This window comes from Hylaeus anthracinus, unplaced genomic scaffold (assembly GCF_026225885.1).
Source record: "Hylaeus anthracinus isolate JK02 unplaced genomic scaffold, UHH_iyHylAnth1.0_haploid 11981, whole genome shotgun sequence".
Taxonomy (NCBI): Eukaryota; Metazoa; Arthropoda; class Insecta; order Hymenoptera; family Colletidae; genus Hylaeus; species Hylaeus anthracinus.
This window is the reverse complement of record NW_026534329.1, coordinates 2,663,940-2,690,469: the sequence shown is the minus strand read 5'-3', so window position 1 is coordinate 2,690,469 and position 26,530 is coordinate 2,663,940. Positions and strand designations below refer to the sequence as shown.

The window sequence follows — 26,530 nt, the reverse complement described above, 5'->3', positions numbered from 1 at the left end:
CATTCTTGGCTTCACGGCTCGAGTGTTTTCCCCGTTCTCTGTTTCTTCCACCCTTTTCCCCGAAGAAGTCTTTTATTCTCGGTCGCTTTCGGAGGCAAGCGTTTCCCGCGACACGTTCACGAAAGAGGCGAAACGCAAAACGCATTAGGGGGAAAAATATAGTACTGATTATAACGATACGGATTCAAACCGTCGCATCAAAGCGTCGAGAAATCTAATTTTCTGGAAGGTAGTAGAAGCGAATTCATTGCCTCTAATTATTTTGCTCGCTTTTCGCGCAGCTCGCTGTTAATTGGAGGCTATTCACTGGAACAGTGTCCCTCAATCCTTCTTCTGGCTCGTCCCTTGCTTTCGAGTACGCTATTTATTCCTGTGGCTATCCTTTTCATGTTTTTCTTTGCGCATGTCTAGTACACTTTTACATGTTTACATTTGTTACAGATGTATTAGCGTCCACACCCTAGTACCAGATTAGGCTGAGACGAAGAAGGGAACAATCCACATATTTCTAGGTGTCTGACTATAACCAGTGTATTCACCTGGTTTTACTAAAACCGTCTCACTGCGCTCAGGTCTGATCAACGATTGGCCCAATCTCTTCACGTAACCACAAACACAGAAATAATGTAAAATTTGTGACCCACACTTTCAATTGGTCAATTGGTTCACTTTCACTCTTCCACTAAAATTGGTTGTTAGATGAATTTTTTTAAACATAGAATGAAATATTGTACAATTGATAGACAATTGATGTTCTATTTTGCATTTATTATCTGATATTAAATCTTTGTTGAACTATGTAATCGAAAGCTATGCAGCTGCTTTTGAGAATCACTGCAGCAGAAAGAACACAGTAGTCGCTGCTGCACTGCAGTCGGTTTTCGTTGACGTAGTCTCTCCGGCGCTCATTACTCGGGCGAATGTTGGCCGAGTATGAAACAGTATAAAACACGGGACTCGATTTAAAGCCATCCTCGTGTACTTCTCAATCCTTCATTGTCGCGATGCCGGCTATTGCTGAGCAAGAATAGACACGCGAGGGTCACGAGAAGACTCTCGTATCTCAGAATTCGTGTCACCGCTGGCAAACGATGAACTGCCAGACTTCGACAGGCCTACAATTCGCATGCCTCGTGTCGTATAATTCGGCAAAATTTTATTTAAAGATAATAGATATTCCGTCCCATGTACACGTTTGTAATGAAACATTAATTTGAAAATATCAAACCTAACATTTCATTTAGACTGATTTCTTTGTATAATATAAAATTGTAAAGAATTGTCGTTTGGTTTCCTTTTTGAACCTTCGCACGAATGATATAGTTTCGAAAATAATTGAGCCACAAATCGCTAACTATTTGTTTCAGAATGTCAGAGGAAACAAACGAAGCACCGTAGTTCCTCCATAAAATAGCGATCGACTCCGGACCCACCACATCGTTCCACGTTGACCCTTAACGCAAACGTAAAATATTATTACGCATTTGTTTCGAAAATTACACCCTCCATATCTCGCCAGTTATCCTTCCTAAGAGGTCCTTTATACTGACTCCTGGATCCTTCATATATCACGGCTTTTATCTTTACCAGAGGTCACTTTACATCGCTTTCGGATAAAATTCTCTTTCAATGCCACGGGGCTACTAAACTTCCTTAGGTATTCTTTTTATCGCTTCGAAAAGATCGAAGAGATCGAGATAGCGTCAGACACGTTAAAACTAGGGATGGCATCGTGTTCAATATGTACTCACGAATACCCACAGCTCGATAAAATTTGCTTCGCTAATCTGATTTCGGTCTCACAATTTTATTCGCAAAAATTGAAATTCTGTCCAACATCATAGCAACTCTGTTCCTATCTCTGTCTCTATCCCGGAGCGCCGTGCGCTGATTGAAACCAGCGTTGTTCACGGACAGGTGGAATTGATCGTTGGACTATTTAAAAATAGCCAGGGAAGTGTTTTACGTCGGATGATTTACGTATGCAATGGACACTCTTCCTCTTCATAAAATTCCTAGCGAGCATCGAGCTTTGAAAATCGATTTGAATTCGAAACGAGGGGCGGGGAAAGGGTTGTTATTTATCGGCGCTTGTGTGCGCCATTAGTTCGGAAAATATCCGGGAACAATAGAGCTCTCTAGTACTTTTTTTTTTTTTCAATGCGGCGTTCGTTATTGGTGCCGTGAAATCGAGAAAAAGCGTCAATGGCAATAAACGCGAGCTCATTGCCATATCGATCGACGCGACCATCGTGAAATCGGTTCGACGTGGTTCCCGCGTCCGCAGGCAATGGCAGACGTAAATGCGATTTTAATCACCGGCCGTACGCTCAAACAGCCGACAGCGTTCGTTGCGATACACTCGCTGGAGTATACTTTGCCGTACAGAGTGATTCCAGAAACTGGGCCAAGTTGTAGCTCTTTTGTGACTAAAGATACAATTGTAAAACGAAAAACTCCAAATTCGAAATTCTACGATAGAGATTGGCTTTAGTAACAGAATTTTATCTTTGGAGTGCTGCTTCAGGCACTTCGCTGCACTTGCTCCGCGAAAAAAGTGATATAAAAGAGAGGAAACAGAACAGAAAGGGTCGTTTTCTTGAATCGATACAAACGCTGCGACGCCTCGATGAAATATCGCACACGAGGCGAGAATAATATTGTCAATTAATCATTGCTGAACCGTAAAACGCGACGTTCGATTATTGCGGTCGATAAGCTTCCAAAGCCGTTTCAAGCGCGTGCATTAGAGAGTTCCTAACGATTTATGCATCGTAAGGCGTTCCATCGCGATTTACTATGCACTGATTTTAAATTGTGTATACTCGACTGTTTTAAATCAATGTTTATTAAATTTCTTTTTGTGGATTCAAATTGGACACGCGTAAATAAAACGGTTTGCTAAATCATCTCGGCGCGGTCGATTTTAATTCGCGTTAAATTCACGTTTTTATTTGAATAGCAAAAAGCTTTTATCGAAATGATATTTACAAACTCGAGCGAAATTACTAGTAGTCCGTTGTACTTTGATGGTTGTTTGAATAATTAAATTCTATATTGACATTATTGCATCGGTCGGTCGATATTCGCCATGAATAGGTAAATACCGGGAGAATATTTATCGTAATTACGCATCGAAACTGTTTACATTACAACAAATATTAGTTGATGGAAACTTGTGTAGCTACTTTTAGTTCAACATGCTAATGGAAATATTTATGAAAGTGTGAATAATAAACAAGACGGAATGATTAATTGAAAATAATTTCAAGAAATAAAAAATTAATGATGTAAATTTAATATTTGTATTGTAGAGGAGGGGAAATTTCCTCTGCTCTTTGAATTTTTTGTAGTTCCACTAGTTAAAGGATAAAGGGAGCTCGTAAATCGTTCAGTGACTCCACGTTCCGTCAAAACTCGAATTAACCAAAGAAATATTACATCTCTCGAAAAAAAACAACGTTCAAACGGAGTCGAAAATTCCGACTGAATTGTTTTTCCGCGCAGTCTTTCATCACGCGGAAAGTTTACGTTGCGGCCCGACGACGGTGAAAAGTCAGCCATTTCATTCTTCTTGGCGTATGCAGTTTTTGTTCGTTTACCATGCAACGTCACGAATGGAAAGAACAACGATCACGAAGTCGTTATTTTCCCACGACAAAACCGACAGAGAATAATCGAAGTTCGTTTATCGAATTCCTTTAATCCATATTCCGTTGAATACTGAACGCGAACATCGGTTCAAAGAACCCCAGATCCAAGACCATTCGCTGCAAGAATTTTGCTGATTTTTGCAGAAAGTCGAATGGGTCGATAGGGTTTTGTCTACATTTAAAATATCAGATGGTATTATGTCTTTTCCACATAACCCATGACAGACAACTATTTCAGTTTCGAATTTAGGTACTCCTATAACGTCATTTATAAAACATGTCATCCTCCCTTAAATTTGTCTTCAACGATGGACCACCAGGACGAAAGAGTTTAGGATAACGCATCTACTATAATAAACTACAGTAGAACCTCGGTTTATCCGCACCTCGTTTATACGAGTCAAGTCACGCTCAGCCTCGGGTATACGAACTCGTAGCCGGAGTCGAGCCTTGGTCTCCTTCTCAGGTACGGGCGACTCCACTCCTACTTGAGGGTCATAAAAGTTACACCAGGAACCTCGACTATATGAACTTCTCGGTTATCGGAACTGCCTTGTTCCCCGACTTGTTCGGATAACCGAGCTTCTATTCTACATCTCTTTCTAAAAAGTTGTCTGGAAAGCCCATGCCAATCTTTAGCAGGTGGTACAGGTCTGATTATATCGAAATGATTGAAAACAAATTCCGAAATCTGTCGTTCTAGAGTCATACCTGAACACTCAGTAAGTTCGAGAAGCGCAAGAAGAAAAGGCTAGAAAAAAAATCGGAAATGTGAAACGCGATGCATACAGTTTAGCGTATCGCGGATTCACCCAGCTGGGAAAACAGTATGCACGTTCGAAATACCAGTGTTGGCGGATTACTTTCCGGGCAGGGGCGACAACAGACACGCTCGTTTCGATTCGCGACAGCGTCAGCAGTAAACCAATTTTCCCGGCTTGATTCGATGAACGCGCGTAGGTGGACCGAATAAGGGGAAGCAACGAGATGTGAATGTGACGGGGTCGAAGGTGGCTTGGGGGGTCCGGACGTTTTTCGACCGCGAATAATGCGACAGAAATTAATTGTATCGCATCCAAGGGGAGCGGGGATGTAGGAAGCACGAGGATGGTGTATCGTTGGACGAACCATTTATCACCCGACGTAATGGATACGCTCGGTTTATCATGGCGAGCATAACAAAAAACGATCTTGAAAGTGTCGCGCCTATCTGGACTTTTCGTTCGCCGCTTTTCGTGCTCCATCCGAACATGTTCGCAGCGTTTAATCGTGATTTATCGCGTTGCGTGGGAAGCGAGATTCGCGCGTGTCGCGTACAAATTTACGTTGAAACGTATTAAGCTCCTAGCGAGGGATTCCACTTCGACGTAGCGAAACGATCTGTCGAAACGTCTGGCGAGAATTCGCGTGAGAGTTTTTGAAATTATTACGCGGCGGAAATTTGCATTTTAAGAGTCCTGTTGAAGGAATCATAGCTTCCTACTGAATTAAAAATCCCTCAACTCTGGACCTCCAAGAAATACACTCGAGGAATATCATGGTGGCCACGTTACGAAGTGGAGAGTGCAGAGTCTACAAGAATTATTTCGATGAATTTATGTTGATTGATTCGTGGCTCGCTAAGAAATCCTAGCTTCCTTTTAAATTAAAAATCCCTCACTTCTGGACCCCCAAGAAATACATTTAAGGCTCATTGGGGCCTTGAAATGTTGTTCTGAAAACTGAAAACTGAACATCCCTGGTTTATCGTCGCCATCGATGTAGGAAATTCATGGACGTCGATTAAACGTAAAGCCAGACATAAAAATAGGGGCGATTGGGGTGATACATGGATTCGAAATTTATCTATTGAAACTCGCATCAGGGCGTGCGTTACAACGTGCAGGGCAATTCCCACGTTCTAATAACTGCAGCCTGTCGGTGGATTTCGCTTACGAACTCGATGGGGTGGAAATTAAAGGAATATAAATAACGATAATCGGTAGCCGGCTAGTCGCGCGGAAATTGGACTGCGGGTAATCACTCTATAACAACGCCTGTCCAAATGTGATTTCCAGTCGCAGCATTGGTCGGAATTAACCCATTTTATCGTGCCTGGGTTCGATGACGGAACGAACCGGACAGATGAACTTGAGCAGAGAGAAAATAGGCTGACGGGCTCGTGGGGAGTTGGGGTAGGGGGACCGACGACCGTCCCACGACCGCAAATAACGTGAAATATTTGAAATAATTGTCGACGGAAATTAATTAAAATACCGCGAGACCGGACTGCGACGGCGAAATGCATTAATCGTTCCACGAAACAAAAGCTTGCCCTCCTCGCCCTCTTCCTCTGTGACAGTTTACGTCTTCCGCTCGCGTAGTGGAATTAAAAAATGCGGTTGACAACGTAGGGGGAGAGTTTATAAATCGTCGCGGCTGTCGGAATACGTTATTGCGGATACGGGAACGAACGTGATAAATTGTATTGCTTTAATTGCAAAATGTTTACAAATTGTCTGCTCACGGCGAACGATTGCTGACTTGTTGTGTTTTGAAGTAAACTTTTTGAAAAATGATGTATATATTTTTGAGCGCGTGATGTTTACGATTTACCGGCGAGACACGCATGATTGTGTGACGCGTACGTATCAGATGAGATTTATGTAGATCGTATAGCAAACAGCCTTGGGCATTTTCCTTACGATTTGAAGGTTAACTTGTACTATTTTTTTGTTCATTAATGGATATTGTTTCTTAGACAACGCCGATTATAGTCGGGAAATAAAAATTTGCATAATTACTAAGCTTCTTGTTTATCTTGTAACTTCGTTAATATATCAGAGGAGTCGTAAATACATTTTCGTTCGAAGTATATTAACGAAGGTTTATATTTAGTTAAAAGTAGATGGGAAATTGTGTCTTTGAAATACGTATAAATACGTATAGTGAATATTATATGTACGTATTGTAAATAGCTGCATGCTTATGAAATAAACTAATACTTCTATCTTAATTAAAAGTAAATATAATAAATACCTTTGATGAGACATGTCCTTAGAAATAAGTCATAAATTCGTCTACGTTAAATTGTGGTCACTTACCTGAAACAAAAAGAAAAAATCGATTTAGTAAAAAAGAACAACAATTTTGCCTTAGATGAAACCAAGACAATAATTAAAAAATTCGTAGTTAATCAATTGTCTTAAAATGTAAAAATAATCAAATCTACAAACAAAAAGTGCAATAAATGCCACACAAAATTTCACAAAACCCAGCCAACTCTTCGTTGTTTTCCACGTACGCTATAACTCTCCTTAATTTGCACACAGATTAATCTTATCATCGTTAATGTCATCGAACCTTGATAAAACACGAATCCACGCAATTAGCGAGCACATCGGCGCTGCCGGTCATTATCAAGAGGGCGAAAAAAGCGCGTACAAACTCGATCCCACCTACGCTTATGCACGGTGCGGGACAGTAATTATCAAGATTAATCGTTCGTCCGCGAATTCGAAAGCCAAATTATTCCCGTGGAAAAACGACACCGTAAACGAGATTTTCATTTCCACGGTAATCGCGAATTAACCGATTTAACGGGGGAGTTAATCGATGATGGATGCTTTCAGCGAATACCGATCGCTGGTTACGGAATAGTAAATTAACAGGGGGGCCTGGCGATGGTAGGGATCCCCCCTATGTGGGTTCCTGGATCGTAAACAATGCGATGGCAATTGATTGAAAATACCGCGAGATTACACACAGGACTGGAAACACGTCGAGCGTTCGACTGAAAAGATTTTACACGGTCGATCGATCGGCGAGACATGAGCGCGTGAATTCATTACGCGTTCATTACGGGTATTTATGCAAATTTCGGTACGTCTCTAATCGAGTTCCATCGATCGATTACCGACAAAGCCGCCCCGGTACATGCACCTCGATCGCTCGAAACGCGTTCGAGGCTGACCACGATAAAAAAAGAACTTGGCATCCTTTAAAATTTATCGATGGACTGTTTATATGGCAAAATTTGCTTGGAATTATGGAACGTTTATTTTGATCGAAGTGCGAAATTCACATTTGTTCGTTGACGTGTGAATGAGAAATTCGAGATTTCGAAATATGAGCCGTTCTTTGCACGAATCGATTAACTTCATAAGACAAAAAGGTGAGAAATGCGATAAAATATTGTACATTGTTTCTTAAAATTACATGTATAATATTAATTCAAATCAATATTGAAAAAAGGTATGACAATACCGAGTGCTTTGACACTTAAATTTAAGATTTTTCACAAAGTGGAGTCAATCAATTTGTGTAGTAAACGGGTCGTAAGTTTAGCAAGCTATTAGATTTTTATAAATAAATTACGAGTGATTTGTTGTTATCCCACCTGAAGGTATCTATTTATATTCACACCGATGAACTACGAATTACCTCGTAGTTAACTGTCAACGCTAAGTATGCTTAATTTCTCGGTCATCGCACTAAAACCATCCTTTAATCCGTTCTTTGAGTTTTGAGCCCGATAATCGTTTCGATATCGCGGCGCAATCGCGTCGAAAGTTCCGCCTCGCATAAATAATGTTCGATTGGATTCCACGAGAGACAGAGAGAGAGAGAGAGAGAGAGAGGGAAAGAACTGGTTATTGGCTCCCGCGTGTACAATTATCGGATGCTCGATTCAACGGAAGATCGCGCGCTATCCGTTCGGTTTGTCAATAAGTTCGTCCCGTAGGAAGAAAAATTGTCACGTCCGCGTACCGAGCGAGAATTTCCTCGCGTCGCGTGCAAACTTGGTTGGCGTTTTCACGATTTTCTAAAGAGACAAACAAACAGCGCCGTTCGACTGCCAGGGAAATAATTTATCCTATTAGAGCCGAAGAACCAATTTCGTTGCCGATACGATTATCGCGAGTAATCTTTTAAGAGCTCGCGTGCACTATTTTGAATCAACGTTTCTCGCTTATCCAAGTCAAATGTATTCGAAATGACCAAACAGGAAGAAAAGGCAATTATTTACCCATGCTAGAAACAAGACATGCAATCAATCTCCGTCACAGGTTTTTTAAGATTTGTATTAACGACCATCTTCGCGTATGTTTAATCAATACGCATAATTATACTGTGGATTTTATGAGTTTTGTGATATGTGTACCAGACACAGGATGACTTGTTAATTATTGTAGCGTAGTGTCCGCGCCTCCCATACCCAACAATAAGGAGTCAAATAAGAACACGAAACGTAGGGTACGGGATTGGTCTTGTAGGTAAAGCGGTCGACTGTGGATCCGAGGATCGTGGATTCGAATCCCCGTGCCTTATTTTTCGGTTAGACTCCCACAGTAGTATATCAATGTTTTCATTACACTTTTTGCGCATTTTGCATACGATTGTCATACTAGAATAAATTATCATACTAGAACATTTTATTCTAGCACACTCGCTATAATAAAATGTTCAGTGGTTGGTTCTGAAATGAATAGAATCAATGAAAATTGTGGACGAAGGCTCTGACAGTCTGACTGCCTGCTGCTTTAAATTAACAAACTCGAGATATCGTGTTGGCGTGACAGTCTGACAGTTCTCATGGACGTCGTCGGAAGTGCAGTGAATAATATTTGCATTGTTGCATCTGCTCGCGACAATCGTCCACTGGGAATAAGTCTTGCACACGAATAAATTTCCACAGGTGTCTGAAGCAGACTGACAGCGGAGGTTCTCGTTACGTAAAAGTGGTTCAATCGTTTCATTGGGCGCATTCAAATTGGTAAATGAAGCTAGATACTGAATGTATAAATAATAAAAGAAAAAAAGTAAACGGAGCATCTGAATGTATAGCATTAGATATATTTAACTAGGTCAGAATTAACTACCCTGAAACTCAAGAAAATTTCTGCGAGGTAAACATTTTGTCTCGAGATTATCAAAGATTAGATAATTTAATATTTGTCGTAGGATTTAATTTTGTAATCTCTCTAAATTCACAAATCCTGTTGTTTACAGTGCACAGGGAGCTGTAAGCTCTTGTTAACCTAATTTACTTGTTATTATTTATGCAACGGAGTACATAACATACGGGCTCGCAAAAATAACTGGTTAGGGCTTTTGAAGATTATTCCGTCGTATCAAATCGTATCAATTTTTCTCAACATAACGTAATTAAAAAAAAAGGCATGCCCTACTTCAAAAAACAAAATTCTCAACCCTCCCCTTTGGAACACTTTATATTTACATCCCAGGTCTGAAATTTGTTCTTCCCCTTAGGAGTGGTTCTGCTATTTGAGACCAACTAATATGTATTCTACGCTCCGCAAAAATCATCTTTGACGGAAGCATTTAATTGACGGAACCGTGTCTATTGACAGAGAGCTTGGGATTTCGTTTAGCGCGGCTGCAGGGTCGTTTCTCGACGTTACACTCTCGCCTTAAACTTCGGTGCTTCCCTTGGCTACGAAGCCAGAGCGCCTGGTAACGTTGCGGAATCCTTAGGGCTGCATTGCGGAGCCGAGGTGTAACCTTTGCACTTTTGACGAACCCTTTGTACGGCTGCAGACGTGGCGCGCCCTTGTTACGCTCTCGATGCAACGCGGGTCGCCAAGTAGAATGAATTCAAATTGTTTTTGCCCAACGGGATGAAAATCCACAGGCGAGGCGACGCAAATTTCAGTCTTTTTCGCGAACGCGCGCAGCATTGTGCATTTCTCCTCTGTCGGCTCAAAGGATGGATACGAGGAAAATAAATGTTGAAGTTTCGAACGAAATTACGTTGGAGCCGCGTGCGAAGTGTTTCTGAATTGTTAGCACAAGTTTTAACTATGAAATTGACGTTTCGTTCGACGCTTTTTCAGGTTGATGAATATGCAAGCGAGAAGAATATTCAGATGTTGTCAAGATCGTTTTCTGTGGGCAGAGACAATGTTTCTTCGAGTATAACAAATTTCTAAACATTTCTAAGCATTTATTATTTTAAAGAGTTTTTTTAATGAAACATAAATTTCGAATTTTATACTTGTTTTTCTGAAATCGAAATACTGAAAATATCTGTACCTTTCAATATCGCAAGCAATGTATAAATGAAATGCGTAATACTTCAACACGTCGAGTTGTATGCCTTATTTTCGTGGAAATTGAATATTGAAATGAAAATATTAATTAAAGTATAAACACACAAGCTTCATCTGTGGATTAAACGAGTGTCGATAATCATCCTAACGAGCATTTTGAGTTTCAATCGATAAACTATTTTCACTGGAACATATTTACACTGTAATAACGTTAACGTGCTATTTGCCTGAATTTGCTCAGTATCCAAATATTTGCAAACGGTAATGCAGGTGCTGATCATGGCAGCTAGTCAGCGGTTTCGTCGAGTCGCTACTCGAAATGCCATCAATCAAGTTTCGAGCACAACCTGAGCGATTACCGAGAGCCCAAGCAGAGCTTGACGAAATGTGATATAACAAGTTTGGGACATTTCTTTTTTAAACGCGTATGCGAACAACCGTTTCGCGAATAGTACGTGTAGTGAATTCGCGAATCATATTCGATTTCAAATAATAAATTGAAACCTCCAGGGATTCAAAGAACTGCTGCGTACAATTGCCTTGATCGAGTTACTTGATCAAATTCATACAACGTCCATCCGTAAAACGATATGGTTTTTCATTATAAATAATGGACTATATCAGAAAGTAAAGCCTTTTTTATGGTTTGAAATTTTGTTCGATGATAAAAACGTGTAACACATTTGAAAGTGTGTGTTATGATTCTTCCATTATCATTTTCTTCGTTTTCTGAAATATTTCGAGTTTGAGTCGATAGCTAAAGTATCATACACGTAAATTATGGAACATTGGGACTTTGATGTTAATCATTTGTCAGTTATAACATTCAGCTTCGTCCTTAGTGAAACGATACTTCTTTCAAGCACCAAGCATTCTTTTCATTTTTCTTTGCCAACTGAACTTGAACTTGAACTGAACTTCGCGAATAAAATTAATATTTCTCTTACTCATTGTTCCCAAGAATACCACGTTTTGCAAAGAGTGACTTGCATCGTTATCACGATGCATAATCGTCGACGCAGGAACGAAACGCTGCGTCGGAATAGAATTCTCATATTTCCAGTACAGCCGCGTAATAGTAATAGCGTGCCAAAGCATGCAACGACAAAAGCTCTCCACCACTTTCCACGGCCTCGCGCAGCCCATAATGCATTCCTGTTTCAAAGTTTCGCTCCGTTTTCCGACAGCGCCACGGTCAACGCTTCCAGAACTTTTCCACTCCAGTTCCCCTGATTTCTTTCCGTCTTACATCCGTTTCGGATGTTCGTTTTTTCCGCAGCCACTCCATTTACGTTCCATTACCGGCGCAAATGCTTTTCTGCGTATCAGAATCGTTAAACTTTTGTGGTGTAATCGAAAAATTCGAGGGAGAGGACATTTCAATGAAAAGGAACCCCATTTTCCATTCATGTATACTGTCCTGAAATTGTCCAGCTTCGAATAGTCCGTTTCAGAAATTCTTTCTCTTGAATTACTTCATTTCTGGAGTTCGAAGTTCTTCTATTTGACCCGTTCACTGTATAAATCGATTAACTCCACCAGTCGCATAAAAATTGTAACATTGCTGACGATTATTTTTTCGCATATTCTTTGAAAATTAGTTATTCAATTCAGGGAGTCGAGTTGATGAAACTGTACATACCACTGTATAGAAAGTATTTTGTCTTGTGGCGAGGACGGTGAAGTCGCCTGCGATCGCAATGATCTCTGTAAAGAGGAAGAGACGAGGCGTCTCGTCCCTCAGCTCTATCTTTTCCACGCAAACACGCTGGATTCCTGCGAGTTTTATCATAATATTTGTCGAACCGCTTTTACTCTGGACACACTGGAAAGCTGGAAGATCTCCCTCGAGGAAACGTTCGCTCTACATTCGTTATCGATTGACGCGATAAGAATATCCTTGCCTTCGTCACTGTTTTTTCAATTTGTCATATCTTTCCACTTTGGTTCTTTGCGTGTATGGAAAAATGAGGCTGTCGATTAACTTAAGTAATTTTACAAATTTCGATACGTCGTTCTAAATTTCTCAATTTTATTCTCAAATCTGAGTGAAATGGCAAAATAAATATTGAAAATCGAATTATCAACGTGAAAAATGCTTTAGGTATTCAGAGGTACGTAGATAGACGAAAACCACGGTTCTTGAATAATTCAAAATGTTTTTACGGCCCCGAAACGCGTGATTCTCTGTTTTGAATATTTCAACCGTTAAACCGTACTTGAAAAATTGAAAGTTTATACAAAATGTAACGTAACCCGATAACAGTGCTTTTGATCGGAAACAAAACGCGAAAAAACGCAGCCGAACTCGTGTTGTTGGCACGTGAAAAACAAAGGGGAGCCGAAAAGAATCAAATTGGACACGTTGACTTTCCAACAATTTACATCTACTGAAATGACTCGTTAAGTTAATAAAATTGTTTACTGTTACTGATGCTTAAAATAAAATAAGTTTATTAATTTTTTATTATTTTAACTTCATAGTTTTTAGCAGATGATTTTTCTTGCTCGAATAACCAATAAAATTCACTTTCGATATTAACGAGTGAAACCATCGATATACAAATAAATCAATTTGTTTAAATACTTCGATATACCATCCGGAATGTCTGTGGTATATGGATACTGTCTTGCGAAATCACTCACGACAGAACTGTAATACTAGAGATGGAATTTGTGGAAATGAATAAAACATAAAACTGCACGAATCATCGAGTCACATTTGTTTTACTATTTCCCGTTTGATCCATTTTGCTTTACACGTAGTCCCCGCTTTATCGTCCTTTAACATTCTCTATATTCCACGGCGTTTTATTCGCGTCTGTAAAAATTTCGTCGTGGCAATTCGAACGTGTTCCATATGGAAGTCGCGATAAAACGTGGAAATGATATAACGCGAATATCTGGCTCGATTTCCTTTGGCGAACCGTATTGGTTTTACTTTCGCTGGTATCTGGCTGAAACTAACGGACCGTAGAATCGCCGGTAACGACATTAGTGTACAATTATGACGACCAATCTATGAGTCATCGAGTTTCGAAGTGCAAGAGTGAATTAACCGCGTGGGTTGGCTCCGCTGGCACGCTTCCGAACTTCCCGCTACACATTGCTCGACGGAACTCCGATAATTCACGATCAGCCCATCGACAATAACGCACCATCCGGTCCAATTCGCTATGGAAAAATTCTAACGAAGCTGACATTTCGTGTACGAGTCGTTTTACCAAAGACGAGAACAATTGGAACGCTAAATATTGTCAGCAAGGCTGTAGCACATGTTGAATTTAAAATTACCAAATTAATCATTTCTCCGTGGAATAGCTTTCTTGTAGTTTTCTTCAAGTGTGTCAACTACCGAATATTTAGTATTAAAATCTAACGTATCTTTGAGGAAGAATCTTTGAAGTTTTTAAACTTTTGAATTTAAAAACTGTGTCGCTTCACTGTAGCACATGTAAATACGCCTATGACGACAAATAAAAAGCATCTGCTCGTTCAACAAAAATAAAAGTATTTGAATCGCGGTTTCGAATGGCATTTATTTATTCTTTTATTGATCTCAAGTGTACTCACAAATACGCCAATTGCACAGCTCCGTAACCAATCCTGAATTTGAAAACAAAAAATCATATTGGAAAATGATGCTTTGGTAGCAACCGAGTGACGAGTTTTTTTTTTTTACGTTAATCAAAATTTCAACAGGTTCCGCTACTCAGTAAAAAAGAAATTAATAACTTTTTGGTGTGCCCGAGAAATTTTGTCATACGACGTTATTTTTTTACGATTCTGTTTGTAATCAAAACTTCCGTTTATAAATTCATTTTTTCGTGACGCGTGCTTCGTGTCGTCATGCATAAATACAACTTCGAACAAAATTAGACTGTAACAAACGAGTCGAAATATGTGAACCTTTATTTCCATACCAAAAACGAAATATAACTCAAGGAAATATTTAAATGAATGTACAGTCAGTCCCATAAATATTCGTACCCTCTGTGTTTATTGGAAGAATTCGTCTGCAAATGATAGGTTTACAGTTTATATGGACCTATTTATAATGAAACATTCATTTGGTAACATCAAACCTATTATTTAATTTAGACAAGGATACGAATATTTATGAGACTCGCTGTATTTCAACTAAACCCAGGAAATGACAGCAACGAAGATTGCTATGCCGCGATAAATATCATTTGGTAGGTGATGTCCTAATACTTATGACAGCAATGTACGTACCGCTTGAAGCTCCCAGCTAGTCGCGTGAGTACGACCGCTTTTGTGGCTCGCTGTACGAGGCGCTAACAACTCGCTAGACACACGTTCAAACAAGCAACAAACGTCCTTTTCATTTGAGCGCGGTGTGCAGGCAACGGGAGGCGTTATCTTCGCAGAAACAGGTCGTCCGTCCGCGAGGATCGAATGGGAGGCAAGTCGCGACAATGGTGCACGCTCGAGCCGCTTCGTATCGCGTCCGCGTCGATACGAATCTTCCAGGGCTCCTTTTCACCGGGTTCCTTTCGACGCGTATAATAAACGCGGTCGATCGAGTGTCGATGGACCGCCGTTTCACGTGCAACCTACAACAACGCCGCACGTGTCGCGTGTTCCACAGTGTCCGTGCGTCAACCCAGCATTATGTTAGTCTGAATAGCGTTTCGCTGGTGGCACCAACGTGAAAAGCGGTGTCAACGACGACCCAGCGAACGCGCGCTTTCGATCGAGCGGAAATAACGAGCAAAGAATCGCTGATTCTCCTCGACCTCTCCGCCGTGATCCTTTCTTCCTTTCGCTACCTTTCATCCCTCTCTCCCCACCGTCTACTCCCTTCTGTTACGAAGACTCTATGGTCGTGGGGCGCGCGATCTTCCGACGTTCTACCGACCCTCGGAACGCCGAATTATCGAGGTGAATTCTTCGGGGCGAACGAGCTGAGATATAGGATGACCGTTGGACCGACTGAGAAGGGATAGAAAAAAATCTGGACGGGGTGTTGGGCAGTTTTGGTATATTGTTTTTTCTAGGGGTAGGAAAAGGGTATTCCGTGTGAATTTTACGTTGATACAGGTCACCATGGAACTGTAGTGAGCGTGGAATACTCGAAAATTGCGATAAATTTACAGAGAAAACTTGAAGGAAACCGTTCTTCAAAAATTCAACGATTCTTCTTCCGTGCTTGAATTCATTGCGCGATGCAAAGTGGCTCGAATATACAAGCTAATGCGAAATCAGCCATCGGAAGATTCGCGGAGTAGCGTGCATCGTCCACTTTGCAGCGAGCATCAGCGGCCGAACGAGAATGGAAATTTTAATGAAGATCCATGAAGGGCCTGGGTTATCTGGCGTTACACTTTCCATCGCTGCCGTTCGTGTTCGCTCATTATAGCGTATTCGGGAACACTTTGAGCGCGGCTGGTAACGTAATGCTTTTAAACGTTCGACCGTTCGTCGGATTAGAATTTATACGGGTTGAGTGCGGCGATGCCCGACCGAGAAGGACGGATCGAAACGGTAATGCGTAGCGGGAATTTCACAGTTGCGGCGGAGATTAAAATTTCAACTCGCGGATCATTGGGGCGCGTTGCGGTTGTTTCGGTGCGTGGCGATTCGACGAAAGAAACGTAAGGGTTGAGGGTGGTAATGTTACGCGTTGTCTGTTGCAATGGTGTAAGAATATGAGGTTAGCTGTAGTACAGCTGTGGAAATTGTGCTGATTAATTTTCTTTTTCTGAAGATGACGAGACGTCTGGAAGTTTTGTTCGTCGCCATTCTATCGGAATTCAGTTATAAAATAATTGTTTCCGCATGGCGTGCACAAATCTTAGAGTTAATTAATTGGCGTGTCTCGTGCACGATGAAAGGAAGTCGAAGTGATGTCTGACAATTTTGTTCGACGGACTGATCGACACCATTTTATCGGAATTCAATTATAAAATAATTGTTCCCGCTTAATATGTAAGAAGCGTCATTATTTTTAGACGCTAAGATATCCAGAAGCGTTTGAATATAAATTAACGCTACCGAATGAATGCACAAAAGAAAATATTTAATTTTTAAGAATATATTTACAGTATAATTTAACCAGTATAATTTTCTATTAAAACATTATTCGTATGTATGGTTGTTACCTTGGTCTTCATTCAAACTAAACTTAATTTCAAGACATCTCTCTATCTCGAGGTTCATCGTTATAATAATAATTAATTGCACGTCATTATCAGCTTACACTGCGAAAGATTAACTCGTTACCGTATTTCTTTCACTTGCAATTTAACCACGCGTCAGCGGTCCTTTGCGAAGTAACGTTTTCCTATCTATATTCCCTTACACGGGTTATCGAATATGGAACGGTCGACGAAGCACGAAGTTTCAGGGGTGAGCTGCAAGTGGATCGAGTCAGCCAAAGCGGCGACAATGTAGTCTTGTCAGTGGAACAAGTCAACTTAATGTCGGACCATGAAGGAGACTTGTCCTTTCGCAGATGTTGCACTTTGTCACTGCCACACGGGTAACTGATATTTAAAAGCTGTTAACGACCGACGACCCGACGAAATTCGGGTGGTTCCCTTCGCCAGGATCGAGGGCGTTGAACGACGCAATCGTGAATTGTCAAGGAATGCGAGTAAAAAAAAGGGAAATCAAAGAAATTAGACGATTTTCAAGTCGATTTCGTTTGCGTGTTAGCGCTAAAGTTACCAACTAAATTAATTTTACACCTTTTCTTTGAAATTACTCACTTATTAACAAGGCTTTTCTGCAATTTTTAACGACAATTATTCAGATAAAGGCTCGATTTACATTCAAACGGTTTGAATGTTTCGGCGTTATTGAATTAATAGCACCGTTTCACCACGAAATTATTGTTCGTAATGAGCAACACAGAGCGTAAAGATGAACTTTTCCTATAAATTAATCTAGATGTTCTAATCGTACGTTTTAGCCTTCTTCTGAACACGATGTCCTCTCAGAGGAGACATCCGCGTGCAAAGAGCCAACAGCCAGAAATCCGTGCGTCGAAGGTAGTCGACGACTCCGACGACGATTATTCCCTATTAATTAACAGGTGAATTCAGGCGAACGACGCGCAATATCCGCACGGTCACGAAAGTAGTTCACCAGGAGGGCGGATACGTACGTCATTACGAGCTTTTACGCGGTCGTAAAGTGAGAAATGGAGTGACACAGGAAAAGTTGGTCAGGGAGGGAGTAAACGGGGCGGGGGTTGCAACAGGAAGGCATGGATATTGCAAATTTGCGGGCCACGCGAAAACGGGCGGGGAGAAAGCCTTTGCAGGCACGCTTCGGAGCGCGAGGGATGAAATATTAGGGTGTCCCAGAAAATACTGCGCATTTTAGTCGCCCCTGCTTCCTGGTTGTTTTACTTTCGCAGCTGTTGAATACAATAAAGGGGAAGTATTGCTATCGGTCAACACTGGAGCCAATAGTTACGAAAGTTGCTCCGAGTCCATTTTTACATTCCAACGCTCGAGTCAGAAACGTCTACGTAAATCTTGCGGTTGCTATGGAGTTATTTTCATTCCAAGTAAATTCTACTTCTGTACGTTCACTTAGAATTGGATCGTTCGCTACGGTACTTGATCCTTTCAGACCTGAATTCTTTTTTTTTCTCGTACTACTGTAATTTAATTTTTAGGGTTAAAATAAATTTGGGCAGGATTCGTAAATTTTGAGAGATTACAAAATTAAATACTGCTAGATATATAATACTAGAGAAAATGTTTACCTCGTAGAAATTTTCTTGAGTTTTAGTCTGGCAGCCAACGTGTTGACGAATCCTGTCATTCATTTCTGGGTAGGGTGTCGACCAACGTGTTATTAATGGATAGAAATGGCGGGTTTATAGACAACCGTTGTTCAGTTGGTAACGATTCGTCGGTGTCCGAAGCGCGCGCGGTTTTCCGTCCATTTCTCCACGTTTCCACGCGTTTTTATTCTATTTCCGCCGGGACCGCTGCGGTATTAAATGGCTCGTAATTGCAGCTGCGAACCGCCGACTGGTTCGTTTCGCGCGCTCCTTGATAAAAGGAACTCGTTATAAGAAAATCGAAGTTTCTCTGGTACACTGTCTGCGGGGGCCGATAAAAGCAGCGGGCGCAAAGAAGGCCAAGAAAATTCAAATGACAAAGGAAACAATTAAACGGGAGCAGTTGTGGCGGTGTATCGGAGACAAGGAAACGATTTCAGGAAGCAGATAAAACAGGCTGTGCGAGATTGATTCCGCTTGAATGCCAATCGAAATTTATGTATAGGTGTTCGTAAACAATTTAAAGCCGACCTTTGCATTTCTTTATGGTTCTTATACTTTTATGGCTATCTTCACGTGGCAGTCGAGTGTTGCATAAGCGGAATATCATGCAAATTAAGTTTAGCGAGATAATTGTGACAAGTCGCATTAACATGTACTGCTTATTACGGAGACTAATGTACCCGATCGCACTACTCTAACAATTGTTTTGCTTCTTTTAGCATTGTAATCAATACATTAGTATGTAAACTCATAACGCTGGATGGATAATCATCGAACGTTTTCTGTTTTCGAAAAGTACTGTCCGCATTGTAAACTCGGAATCAGTCTAGCTTCGTGTCTAACGAAGTGTGACACGCGTGCCTGCTTATAGTGTTCGAAGCGTTATAGCGTGACTACTTTCCGAATTAACAATCAGTGTATTCCTTCGTTACTCAGTTTTGAAGCGTGCAGCTCGACAGTGAACAGTTCAAGTTTAATATTTGTTTAAATGGAGAGAATGAATATAACTAACACGATCGCAGCTGTTGGACATCTGCTGCTCTTTTTCCTTCGTCCTATAAATAAACTGATTAACATCAAGAGACTGCCAAATCTACCGCCGATCAAGAATCCCTTGTTACAAGTTTCCGCAACGACGTTAGCCAGGAAGATTAGGAACGGAGAAGTAAAAATATATTTGTTATTAATCGTTCAATCTCGTCGTGTTTTTGGCTAAACGCTGAATAATTGATAATAAAGGTTTCTTTAAGTAGGACTTTAGGATTTCGTTTCTTTGATCGAACGTGAATGGTATCGAAATTTGCTATTTCGCAAGTATATCTCCAAAACCTCCACAAGCCATTGATTTATTTAAAAAAAAAATGAAGTATCATCAACCTCCCTAAACATAAAAATTATCATGACAAATATCATGGATTTCCCATTACGTCCAATTAATCATCTGGCAAAAGAACGAAAAACGGAAACAGGACAGATTTTTCCGCGATTCTGTCCCAGCTTGCGTCGCTTTTTTTTTATAGAAATCGATCGTTTCTAACTCCGATAATGGGAAAAGCTTTCCAGCCAAACCGTAGTGGAAGCATATATCGAGCGTATTAAGGAGGTGAATCCTTTCCTAAATGCAGTGGTGGAGGAACGGTTCGAGGGGGCCATAAGAGACGCGAAAAATTGCGACGAGAAACTGGAAAGAGGAGAAGTGAACGCTGATACGCTGGAAACGGAACAACCGCTTTATGGAGTGCCAATTACCATCAAGGAATCCTGTGGCGTCGAAGGTGAGACGTTTCCATTAAAAATGTATATTTAAGGGATTTTTCTGGCGTGTAAATATATTTCAAAATGCAAAATTAAAATTTGGGGAGTTGAATATTATAGTGAAATCAAGCACGCCTGAAACATTGAACGCATTTTTCTCAGGACATTATTTTTCCATCTGATGGTCAAAATTAAAAAAGAATCTATCTAATTGATCTTTCTGAAATTTAAATGTGTTATTCTGCATACCAGTGACTATCGCGTAACCATCTTTGTCAATTAAAAATTTCATACGTTTCTCAACGTAAAATGATCGACAAAAAGTGAATACCAAGCATACGAATACCAACGATAACTAAGAACACGAGAAAGAAAATTAAGTAAGACGGAAGGAAGATATTGACGCTAAGACATTGATATGCGAGGCGTCGCGACGTTGGTCTCTGAAATTTGAACCGTGCTTAAAAGGACTTTCTTCTGTAATTAGGTATGAGTCATGCGGTAGGCGGTTACGGGGCTACTCTTTTTTCTGAATGTAAAATGTAAAACTGAATGTAAAACATTTTTCAGAATTTAAACTGAATTTAAAACACTTTTTTCTGAATGTAAAACATTGATTTCTGTTTGCTAATATTCTTAGATTTATTTCAAAAATTTACCACACAAAATCGCGCATTCACAAATCAATGTTTATATTTCCTCCATTATTTGAAATATTCTTTTATCGAAAAATTCTGTTCCAGGTGGTAGCTGGAAACGGCCAGGACCGTCTTTGTTTAGCAGTCGCTAAGGAGTTTGAGAAGGCCTTCGGTGGCTGGATACCTCCTAGCAGCTGAACGTTTGTTTCATCCGTAACAATCCTACGTGTTCCAATTCAAACAAACCACTGTATGTATTAATGTCAACCCTTTGAGTGACAAGGAGCATTTTGTGTTTACAATCATGCATCTTTGCTTAAAATCGTCTGGCATTTCTCAAGAGTTCATCACTGAAAGGGTTGATGTATGAAATATTTTTTCAAGTGTCGTGGATAAATGTATTTTTTTCCCACGACTTTTTTCCACCTTTCTAAGAAAATACATTCAAAGTGTCGATGACTGGATCAGCGTGAAAGATAGGTACACTTGCTTTGCGTCCATTTTCAACCCTGCTCCTTTAATCACCCTGTGGACTCGTTAATATTTGAACGTGTCATCATTCGTGTCGCATGCACGATGTGCATTAATAATGGCTCTTTAAGCCGCCCCCAAAGGGAGGATTTACATTATAAACGCAACTCCGGCACAGCGTAATACCATTGTTCACATTTTTGCCTTTAATACGGTCACGTAGTTAAAATTAGGGGAGCGAGACGGTTCTCTCAACCCTCCGTGGCGCTAATAAAGGTTAATGAAAACACTAATAAGGATCCCGGCGGCGTTATTTTTCATTAACGCGACTTTTTGCCACCGCATCGTGGGCTTTTTTCCAAGCTTCTTATCGGTTCGCGTATCGCGAGTTCTTTTGTCCCCTACTCTTTCGCGCTGTACAACAAAGAATTATATTCGAAATAAGCAGAAGGTCAGGGACGTTTAATTACTCCTTAGCAATTGCCCTGATTTTATCTTGACATTGAAAATTTTGTGCGAGATAATGAAATGGATAAATTAATTTAATAAAATATATTTTACCCATTCACTGCCAACTACGAGATGTCTCGTAGTTCAAATTGATTGCAATTGCTCAAGGGACGCGTTTTATTATTACATGAATCATTGCAAAAGAAGTTCTATAGACTCGAAATTTTAGCATAGGATTGTAAATGAATTTCTATGTAGTCTATGTAATCGTTCATTTTCCTCGTCGATTTTTGTTCTGAAACTGGAAAAATGTACATTCGGTAGTGTGCCCTTTCTTTTCGTCCACCTCTGGATTAGTTTTTGGTAAATTGAAAGCTTGAAATGCACCCATTAGCACAATAAAATGTCTAATTAAAATAATAACATTTTTCAAATCTCCTGGGACTGACCTACAAACGTTGTTACGAAAGAGCGAGAATTGTTGTACTACCAACACTCGAGCGACACATAGACTGTCGGTTGATACGAGTGGCTCGTAACGTGGGATTCCGCAGGAAAATGGACACGTTCTAAACGGAAATAGCTAAACTGTACCGAAGACAAACGTTATCGCAACGTTTCGTGTACGCTTGCACCGTTTTCTCGAGGAATAAAACAGCGGGCTTTAGTCGGACGGAATTCAAGTCGCGGAAGTAATCTCGCGTAATCAAACCCCTGTTCGACTCCGTGGCTTAACTCGAAATCGGTATCAACCAATCCCAGGTGTTCAATTGGCAACGGGCCAGTATTTAAGCTTGGCTTAAATATCGTGCTAGGTTCGCGGAACTGGGCCAGATTCAGATTAGAATTAACTGATTGTTGCGTAGAACGTTGTAATTAGCCGCGCGTTCCCCGCGTACCGACGCTTAATTAAAATCGTACCGTAATTAATTGACCGTGATGGTTCGCTTCCAAGACACCGGCACTCCGCATCGACCCACTTGCACCGGGGTGCTTTACGGAAACGTACGGAGCTTTCGTACAAATGGAATCGCATGTACTACGCGAAGCTATAAAGATTCGCCTCGAGTGATGTACACGATGCTAGAGGTATCCGTCTTCTCGACCATAAAATAAGCTCTCACGGCGGCGACGATTTTACTTATTAACAGACTGCGGATCTTTACGCGAAATAAAATCTTTGTTTATGTATCTAAGAAAATTGTACCTAAATGCGGATTTACTTTAATGTTTGAATTTTTTTTTTAAACTTGGCATGAACATTCAGGACAACCCGATAGTTTCTTGCACATACATTTTGGTTACGTTTAGCGTGTGTTTGTTATACGAGATTATTTAATAAAAATCTGCAGTCTGCCGATGACAACATCAATAAATCAGAAATGATTTCAACGGACTCACCGATCACGTTCAGATGCACGATGTGGCTCATGTGCGGCGTCGTGGAGACCTGGCACTCGTAGTTGCCCGAGTCCCGAAGCTGCGGATACCTGATTTGAAGCATCCAGTCGTCCGTTTGTGCTTTGTGAATCGCCCTGAATCGCTGGTCGTTCGTGTACGTGTAACGACCGAGAGTGAGCAAGTGGACGTCTCTGTGTCGGATCCAGGACACTTGCAGCGTCATCTGCGCAGGAGAAACACGCAAATTAATCGAGCAATTAACGAAGATATTAATCGTGGCCGCGATTATTCGAGGCGAGTCGGGAACAAGCGGAAAAGGGGACACGACAACGTGGACAAATTTAAGGGAGGAATCAGGTCCACCCAAGGTTTCTTTTCAATGCATATCACTTAAAAATATAATTTATTTTTGAAGATTTAATTTGCATATATAGATATATAGATATAGTAGTGGCAAGCAAAGGATTCGGTAAAAACTGCGAGATGCCTGCAATTCCTGGAAAACGTGGTTTCGAGAAAAATGCGTTTAAAGTTTTTGGTTGTATGAAGACAAGTTTTTCTATTCTTACGTGTAGAGCTAATCTGCGATTCCAGGAGTATACTGTAGACCTTTGCGAAAGCATTCTCCACACGGTTAGGCAGAATTTTAAGCAAAAACAGTCGATTTTTTAGAGCTGTCAGACCAGACTCACCCCTTAAATGGTGTTCGCGCTGCGGGGAGGGCACGCAGCCAACGAAACTCGCGGACCGATTCTTTTGTCCCTCGTTAAGGGCTTCCCATTAAGCGGGACCGCGTAATTAGAAGTAGCTCGTTTGCGTGTTGTACTAGCAATTAGCGAAACGTCGGGGGATGACGTTTAGCGGAGGATTCGCGCCTCTACGGCCCCCCTCATTTTCCCTTATTTCGTTCTCGCTCTACCTAGTGTTTTGGCGAGTTTTTAATATTTTTGTAGCGCGAAGAATTCACGTCAGCGGCCGCGAATATGTTAACCACTTGTACACAGACGTATCCCCCTTATTATTATTATTCCTACAATAATTTCCATCCTTCAAGTGGCAACACAGAATCCGTCCGGAACATAAAATTCTCATACGATGTTCCTCGACAGAAAACCTAGCTGAAACGAGTCGCAAGGACGACTCGCGGGACGATTCCGCGCACGGCGATCTCGTTGATCGTGAAAATGGCCGGCGGCAAGGTTCGCGCGACGCAATTTTCCAGCGTAATCGCGGTAACGGTTCAACAGTCGCGACGCTTCTCAGAAAAATCCCCGAGCGTTAGTTAATAATGCCAGCCAGTTATGCTAACGACGACGCGCGATATTGAGGCGAACTCCGGCGGCTGTAATCCTCTATTAAAAATTAATTGAAACGCGCTCCATAATGCGCTAGATTTGAATATTTATTCGCGGATGGGGGAGGTGTTGGGGGAAGGAAATTTCAAAGGTGCGCGCAAGTTCCGCGTTCCCCGAGTCGCGTTGTTCCCAGCGCGGTGGAAAATTAATAGAGCCGCTTTGCATATCGTTGGAAAGTTAGCACACGCGAGATAAAACGCCTCGGGACGCGATAATTGGACATCCCGAGCCGACGACGTGTAAACATTTACTCCCTTTGTAACGCGTGACACGCGTATCCCGTGGAAAATGCCTCGACGCGTCGTCGCGACGCAACTTAACACTCGCGGTGAGATGCCTGCAGCGACGTGCTCAGAAATTTAGGGGGATGCAGGTCGTACGTGAGTTCTACGGTAAAGCCTTTCGATTGTTTATGGGAAAAACCTGGACGATTGTAAATAAAATAATAGGTCCAAACCCAGACCTAGACAGTTATGAAACAACATTGATAAATTATTTCAAGTAACACGCAATTTTATTTCATAATTATTTGAAATAGTTTTGATGGTGTTCTTCAAGATGATATACAGTCAGTTCCATAAATATATATTCCCACCATCTATGTCTATTGAAGAAAGTCTAGGAGATCGAATAAAAAGAGTATCTGTATTCGTCGAATAAATTTACTTTAAGTAGATATATTTATCCACTATTCGTCGAATAAAATTAACTCTGTTTATTTCAATTGGACACTTCCTGCCGCGCGTATGGAGGAGAGGGCACGAATAAATCAATTAAATTGTATTCATTTGGGTCGAGCTCGTACTCTCGGTGTAATAATGAAAATAAATAACGCGATCGACGATGAAGCGGACGATCAATTCATTGCGCGAGAACTACGGTGGAAAGGGAATTTAATATATTCTTCTTTTTTTTTCAAAATCCCTTTGGCGTTGACGATCGTAAATCAAAAGAAGAAAGAAAACGAACGCACCGTTCCCGTTTCAACAAGAATATATGAAATTCCGTGAATTTCGTATATCCATTACGATTTTATTACCACCGCGGGGAAAATAGAGACATGAATGCACGTTAATATAACGCACACACTTCAGTGTGTGAAATCGTTCTTCACGATCGTGTCTCTGTATTTGTTCGACTCCCTGTTTAATTACATCCCGCATTGGCTAACGGTTCGATTCTCCAATAACGAAAAAGGCAAGCATTTCGACCCAGTGAACGCGTCAATACCAAGGCGTTGAAATAAATATTTTGAAATTTCAGTTATCACGATGAAACTACGAGCTGTCGCACTTCATCGAGTAAAAGGTGCTGTTTCATTTTAAGATTGAAAATCATTTTATTTTCGAACAGCCGAAATTCATGTCCCGTTACATGGCGAAAAATGCTGTGAGGCGATGAAATGGATGAATAGTAACTGAATAAATATGTCCCGTTGCATGGCGTGAAAAGAACAGCAAATAAAGAAGAGGGCGCACGGTGTGATATTTCAGCGATCTAGCGGGACAAAACTTACGTGATTATATTCGATTCGAAATTACAAGTTCCTGAAAAAATTATCTCCAAGGAAACTGTTGAATTGCTGATGTAACTCGGTATAGTAATAAGTTCAAGAATCAGTAATGTTAATTGATGAGCGATTCAATTCCGTAGCTTTACTTGTTGTACATCGTCCACGCGCGTAGCGAGCAACATTTCGAATTGAAGTCCCTCACTTTCGTGGACAAAAAATAATAAATAAACCGTTACACAGAATCTGACATAGCAATTCTCACCAAAAAAAGCCTTGACATCGAAACAGCACGGCTGCCTACAGCCCTCGAGAGCTGAGTTGGTAAGCCTAGATGCGATCGAAGAGACGCGATTTCGCCTAACACGGTTGTCCCCGTGGAAACTCTCTGGGAATCGTCAAACGTGGGTAACCGATTTCCTTTGGTAGAAAAATAGCAGACTTCTCTTTCTTCCATCCCTTCGGTCCGGGTGTTCGCGA

General features: G+C 40.9%; 2 protein-coding genes and 1 long non-coding RNA gene across 4 annotated transcripts in view; 1 reads left to right on the top strand and 2 right to left on the bottom strand.

Annotated features, from left to right (window-relative positions):
* The window catches only part of LOC128885399 (zwei Ig domain protein zig-8-like), a 349,005-nt gene that overhangs the window by 68,828 nt on the left and 253,647 nt on the right, over positions 1-26,530 (bottom strand). For both annotated transcript variants that reach the window (XM_054139430.1, XM_054139431.1), the window contains exon 3: positions 23,186-23,408. In XM_054139430.1, coding sequence (XP_053995405.1) covers positions 23,186-23,408 — 223 coding nt within the window. The remainder of the gene's footprint in view (positions 1-23,185; positions 23,409-26,530) is intronic.
* The window catches only part of LOC128885395 (serine/threonine-protein kinase tricornered), a 249,157-nt gene that overhangs the window by 211,872 nt on the left and 10,755 nt on the right, over positions 1-26,530 (bottom strand). The window lies entirely within an intron of this gene.
* Positions 19,281-20,734, top strand: LOC128885403 (uncharacterized). The gene is made up of 3 exons (XR_008459603.1): positions 19,281-19,635; positions 19,991-20,245; positions 20,713-20,734. It is a non-coding gene; the product is annotated as an uncharacterized LOC128885403 (long non-coding RNA).